Source organism: Zingiber officinale, chromosome 3B, assembly GCF_018446385.1.
Source record: "Zingiber officinale cultivar Zhangliang chromosome 3B, Zo_v1.1, whole genome shotgun sequence".
Classification (NCBI taxonomy): domain Eukaryota; kingdom Viridiplantae; phylum Streptophyta; class Magnoliopsida; order Zingiberales; family Zingiberaceae; genus Zingiber; species Zingiber officinale.
Genome location: NC_055991.1, coordinates 63,780,620 through 63,787,465, shown reverse-complemented (window position 1 = coordinate 63,787,465; position 6,846 = coordinate 63,780,620). Strand labels below are relative to the sequence as shown.

The following is a 6,846-nucleotide window of genomic DNA, read 5'->3' as shown; positions in this document are numbered from 1 at the left end:
TCAAAAATCCAGAACAAATTTAAAACACAATCTAATAAGAAAACCAAAAGTCCAATAAATATCCTCGCGATCTACAGGGGGACTAGCGATTGGGACTCTCCGGACAACCTTAACCTGAAAATAGTAATAACAACGGGGTGAGTCAACTCCTCAGCGGGTAACTACTTACTTGCATAGTAAGAAAATAACCAATAGCAATAATTATGCGTACAGTCTCCTGATATAAGAATGATAAATACAAACTGAAATATATATGAGAAAAACTGTACTAACCAGACCTGGTGTATGGATAATAGACCGAGAGATATAGAAATCCTGTATGCATGTCAAACATATGCATCCACCAAATATGCAGCATATAAGTGCAGCAAACACAAGCAATAAATGCATCAATGCGTATGACGCCAATGACATGTCCTGGTCACCCCTACTGCCAGTCAGCCGTCTCACACACGATGGTGAGACTCCGTGCACTCTGTCATCACTGCTCCTGAGTGACCGAGTGGACGGAATGCTGTCGGAGTACACCTATCCTCCTATCCCAAATCATAAGTGGAGGAACGCAATGCTCTCATCTCCCTAAGCAAGTCTAGAGGAGGGCTCTCTGCCGGCTACCACGCTGCGTCACACTACCCATGAGCGGACCAACGGAGCCAAACAGAGCAAAACTGTCTGTCGGCTACCACGCTGCGTCTCCATACCAGCGGAGCCTAACAGAGCAGAACTGTCTGCCGGCTACCACGCTGAGTCATCAGACTAGCGAAGCCTAACAGCAGAACTGCCACACACCCTGCCTAACATACCACTAACCCATGAGTGATGGTGTGTGTAGATCTATGTAACTGGCAATGTGCTCAACAATAATGGAGCCGACTATCGCACAGCATGCAATCATGCTAGATGGTGCATGACACTAAGCATGGAAATATCCTGATCCTATCCTCTCTACATAATGTGTACCATAGGATAAATAAATCCAATCAATAGTATAGGTACACAGATCAGATAAGGCATAAAAAACCTAGGTCTTGAACATAATAAGGCATAGTTATGTCACTACCTCTATCAACATCTCAAATCAGGCGGGTACTAACATGGAATGCATAACAAGTAAGCAAAAACAAGCATGTAACAGGTATCCGGTAGTGACAAACCGATGCAGATAAGAAAAATAATTATTACTACTTGTTAAAAAACTACAATGCATATTAAGTGACATATCTAAAAAGATAAGTCAAAGCACTCACCTCCAATAGAAAGGTCCAATCCGGTCTGAATTCGACGTCGAGATGCTCGTCTCGCGTCAAAGTCCTGTGTCACCAATATATATATATATATATTTTTTTATTTAGCTACAACTCAAATGAAGAGCTAAATAAAATCCATAAGGCTAAATTAGGGTAAAACCCTAATCAATTAAATCATCTAGTAATCCAATTTATCCCTAATTAAATACATATACCTAGGTTAACATTAATTACTAACATAACTATCAATCATCAACAACAAGATCAAAACCCTATATCTTACCTCAATTCACAGCCCCCTGTTGATGTTAGTAAAGATCTTTACCTAACTTTCCTCTTCCTTGGTGATGGCAGCAGATCCAATCAGATGCTGATGGTGGCACTAGGTCAAGTTGCTGCCTAACTTGTAGCCGACACTATCTAGAACCCACTGCCAGGCATCCTTCACCATTAGACCATACCCATAATGATATCAAACACAAGCCTCTGTGAATCTAGAACCCAAAGGTAAACGAACTTACCCAACCGACAGTTTCCTCCTGAAGGAATCAGACTGCGGCGTGGTGCTGGGTAGGGTGGCTAGGGCAGGGAGAATGGCCTCGTCGGTGTGGGGGGCGTCGAAGGATCGGGTGGTGGTGGCGGCAGTGGAAACTAGGGCACGGTGCGGCGCTCGAGTGACTGCGGCTAGGGCACAGCAAGACCGACAACGCCACTGCTCCGGCGAGGGGGTAGCGCAGTGCGGATGTCGATCGACACAAGGAGGAGACGGCGCGATCGGAATCTAGGGAGAGGCTCGAGCGTCGTCGACACTTGGGCAAGGAACTCGGCGTCGACGATGTAGAGAAATCGGGAGAGAAGGAAGATCGGCGTTGCTCGACGTCGGGAGAAGGAGAGGGGGAGTAAGAGAAGTGTCAATTTTCTCTTGGTCACGGCTTTATGCACGCGGGAGGAGAAGGAACCGACTCTTGCGGTTAGGGCAGATCGAAGGAGACGGCGCGAAGGAGGCATCGGGGATGGCTCGGCCACGGGGGCGAGGGGGGCGGACTGGAGAAGGAAACGACGAAAAAGGAATAAAAGAAAAAGGAAAATAAAGAGGAAAATCAAACATTTCCTCGCTTAAATGAGTAGCCTAAACAGGCTTTCCCGGGGCCCAGTTTTTATCCCCGTAACCCAAGTCATACGGTCTCCGAAAAATTCCTAAAAATTCTGAAAAATTTTCTTATGGTTATTCGCCCTTTTTTCAGTATTTTACACTCATCGAGGTCAATACTTGTAGTCTATTATAAATATAATCATTCACCATCAATGTTTGTTCATGCAATTTTCTTAGATGAGAAATTTTGAATATATCCTTAAACAATAAATCTAAACAATGAGCTGCACAAGTATAAGTGTGGAAATCGACTTTCCAAAGGACGACTGGAAAAAAACAAAGTAAATTTAGTACAAAAAATTAAAAATATGATCCAATTCTTGAAAATAACATAAATTTAAAATTTTACCAGCTGACATTATCTATTACAATTTGAACCACATTCTTTTCTCCAATACGATATAAAAATTTAGAAAGTAACTCAAACATCTTGTCAGCGGTGTGAAAATAGCATGAAGCATCAACTGATTCAACAAATACGCTTCTTTAGGATCATTTATCAAAAAATTTATAAGAGTCCTAGCCTTTTTATCCGTCCACTCATTTTTCATGATTATGTACCCAAACTTAGCATGATCTTCTTCGTGAGATTTAAGAAGTGAGTTCATATTTGTCAACACCTTCTTCAAATACTTAACCCTGGCTTCATCAAAAAACCGCCACATCAACGGCCCCCCTAGAGTCGGTCCGACGGATATAGAGGTTGGTAAATGCAGGTACACAGCTGAAGGCGCATAGCCCTGACTTCATGATATGATGAAGGTTTCATCCTCGATCCAAACTGTTCAATAGCTTCAATACAAGACTAAAAAAAATCATATTTAACGACATTAAAATGAATTCCAACATTATATATCCATCTAACAAATTTCTCAAATGCAATACCTTTTAATTTCTTTTAATTTTCATCAAATTGTTATTTGTTTTTTACACATCTTTGTTTGACAATTTCTTCAACATATTTCATAAAATAAAGATTAATAGGTTCAATTTGTTTTACCTTTTACCTTGGACCATAGGATAGATGCTTGGATTAGATATTGATTGATTCTCTTTCACTTTAATTTGAAGATCATCTTTATGCTCTTTAAATCTTCCAAATCACCAATATCATCAGAATGAGGAATACCATCCATTTGATTTTTCAAATTATGTTTTTTTTTTACATAAACTCTCTAATTTCTTCTTTAACGTGCTTGAGGCATTTTGAATAAACTTTTACATTTCTATTACCTCCAACTAAATATAGCTTGTGTCGATAAAATTCTGTCATTGGTTATTTTAGCACAAAAAATATAATCGATGATATTTGAATTTTTAGAATCTGAACATGTTCCAAGCAATATCTTTTGAATTGATAAAATTATTATATTTGAGATGATTAAGACTTAAGACCAGTGAAATCAATAAATTAAAAAAAAATAGTAAAACAAAATTATCAGAATATAAATTATTAGAATATAAATATGATTTATATAATTTAATAATATTTATTAAAATTTGTTATTTTAAATATAAAATTATCAAAATATAAATGGATTAATAAAATTTATTAGAATTTTTTAATTTTAAATATAAAATTATTATAAGATAAATGAATTAATAATATTTATTAGAATTTTTTAAATTTTAAATATAAATTACCATAATATAAATAAATTAATAAATTTTATTTTAAAAAATAATTTTAAATATATTTTTTATATATTTTATTTGGATAATGTAATTAGAATTTATAAAAATTTGTTTGAACTATCTCATTTAAATTAGGAGTCGTTAGAATTAATTAAATCATAAATTAGGAAAAAAAAATCGTTCGCAGTGTTGGCAATGCCCATCACAACACCTCCGACCGCGTTGGAAAATGCATTATAGAAAATTAATATAAAAGAGAAATTCTTACCAACATTGAACAAACGCTTCCAAAGGTGAACAAAGGCTTCCAAAGGTGAAAGGTCATCTGGCGGTGAGAGGCAGACAAGGGGCAAACGAATTGACTTAATGATAGATTTAAAGAGGATTAGGGCTTTAAACCAAAAAAAAAAGTTTCTGCGGTTCGCACAAAAGTGAACGCTTGCGCTTTTGCATGAAGCGCAGCGAAGCACACGCTTCAGAGACCTCGTGCGCTTCCGAGGTCTCACAATCGCAAGGCTTGTGCCTCGCTGCTTATCTAAAAAAAAATAATTAAAGACTGGCTCAGCTTAAAGCATAAGCAGGTAAAAAGTAAATAATCAATGAGATCACCAGACTTTCTCTTCTATTTAGCAACTTCGCCATTTAAATTTTAGATCACAAAATCAAATATATCATGAACAAGACAACAAGTTCTTCATTTTTGTTAACTTCAAACCTTGTGTGCAATTGAGAAGAAAGGAACTTTCCATGATCCAAATGGCCGCCATTCAAAACAGTGAATAACAAATTAAAGAACAACAAATCAGAGCTATTTCTGAGAAAGTTGTTGATTTACAATGTGATTCAAGCATTTGCTAGAATGTAGACAAGTAATTACTTCTCAAGAAGGCTTTGCCATGCTCATAAAAGAAGAATGTCACTCTTGTAGTAGTGTCAACATGAATACAAGAATAATAATAATTTAACATAATAAGCTATGAATCTGCCAGCTATTAGCTCCATTGCCATTCAAAAACAAGTTCATGATTCTGCGGATTGTTCTTATCTTCATGCATGTTGACATGAAAACATAGTTTGATATTGAAGCAAAACTGTAATATGAAAGATAATTTGCAGGGGAAAAATAACATACCTAATTGAAGTTCAGAATCAGAAGCATTAGTGTTTTTTTAAACTTGCATAGAATTCAATCAGATCAGGACACTCATCCTTATAGCGAAGGATATACATCTCAAAGAATCTCTTCTCTGAATAACTTATGTACGTCGACAACTTGCCAAAATTTTTGATGTATCCGTTGAACTTCAAGAATATCAAGATCTGATATCTCGGAATCAACCTTTTCTCCAAGCTATATGTTAATATCACTGGATACATCATTACGTCAGATGAAGCATATCCAGCCTCATTCACAAAGAACTCCATTTTTCTCTGCAAAGTCTTCACAGATACATTGGTAAAGGTAGGAGACTTTCGGAATGCAGCAAAATAATCATCTTCGGACCACCCGAAGCCCCTGAACAACTCCAATTGCATCTTGAACTTGTTTGGATGCACCGCACTGACAGCCGACAGGGTCCAGTGGAACATCCCTGATGTCCGCGACACTCCCAAGTTCTCCACGCGACTGATCAATGATTTCAATGAATCAGGTTTCTGCAACACAATCCTCGGTCGATACTGCAAGATAGTAGCGAGCTTCTGGCCAGTGACTCCATACTCCTGTAGAATCTCGAGGTTGGGTCGGACCCTTTTATCGACACTGTACCCAAGAAACCACCGGTTTTGCTTGAACAGCTTCACCAGCAAATCCTTGGACCCAAGAATGCTTAGCCAAAATCGGATCTTTGGCAGAATGGTTTCAAATCTGTTATTGAGGACGACGGGATTAGATCGGACGAGGTGGACGATGTCGGATCGGGAGAGACCCAGATCCTGGAAAGCTCGGAACTTTGGGGCCAGAGATTTCTCTACGTCCAAAAGAAGACATTGGGGAAAGACAACTAGGATATTTTTCACAGATTTGTCGTCGAAGTCGTAACTTTTTAAGAAGGCAAGGACGGAGTCTGGCTGCTGCCGCGATTTGATGCCGCAGAGAAACTTCGAGGTATCAGCGGCCTTCTTCTGGTCGAAACCGCAGGATTCGACGAGATACTGGGCCATGAACATGTGTTGCCCAGTGCTGGAGCCAGCGGAAGCGGCGTCGGAAGAGTAAGGGAAGACGGAGAACAGGACGGTATCGCCGGAACGAGGAGGACGATTATGAGCGAGAGTTTTGGAGATGAGGGACAACAAATGGAACCTGTTCATCTCTCTCCTGTTATTTCTTCTTCCCCCGAAACCCTAGCGCCGGTGTGGTAGGCGGCGGGGTGAGATCGATCCGAAATTCACATATCTTCAAAAAGGCTAAAAATAAAAGGCGCCCCAACTATCTAATTTTTTATTTTTGAAATGAATTTTAAAATTTAGTGTCTAAACCATAGTCAAATTATCTATTTTTGAAATTTAATAAATTTTAAAAAATGTTCGACTAACTAAATGCAACATTTTATCATCCTCCTTTAAGCTTCAATTTTATCCAAAAAAAAAAAAACTTTTGAAAGTTTTTTTTCCATTCTCCCATTTAGGACATCTTTATCTAACAGTTTTACACATAAAAAAGGTATTTTATGACCCCCATCATAAAAGGAAGAAAAACAAGTTCGGTCAGACTCCAAACTTTTTATTGTCACCTGATGTGGATATACGGTGAGGGTATAGAAGAAATTAGGGGGAAGCATGAGGGTATTTTGGTCTTTTCACTTGGGTGAA

The 6,846-nt window shown here is 38.3% G+C and overlaps 1 protein-coding gene across 1 annotated transcript; it reads right to left on the bottom strand.

The window, feature by feature from the left end:
* Positions 1–4,836: 4,836 nt before the first annotated feature.
* On the bottom strand, positions 4,837–6,428 carry LOC122056534 (transcription termination factor MTERF15, mitochondrial-like). Its single transcript, XM_042618531.1, has 2 exons — positions 5,168–6,428; positions 4,837–5,080 (listed from the first exon to the last, which is right to left on the bottom strand). The coding sequence occupies exon 1, from the start codon at positions 6,343–6,345 to the stop codon at positions 5,194–5,196; it is 1,152 nt and encodes a 383-aa protein (XP_042474465.1). The 5' UTR covers positions 6,346–6,428; the 3' UTR covers positions 4,837–5,080; positions 5,168–5,193.
* Positions 6,429–6,846: the final 418 nt, after the last annotated feature.

Bases quoted from the DNA above. Each gene is read 5' to 3' on its own strand.
- LOC122056534 (XM_042618531.1), bottom strand. From the start codon at position 6,345: ATGAACAGGTTCCATTTGTTGTCCCTCATCTCCAAAACTCTCGCTCAT.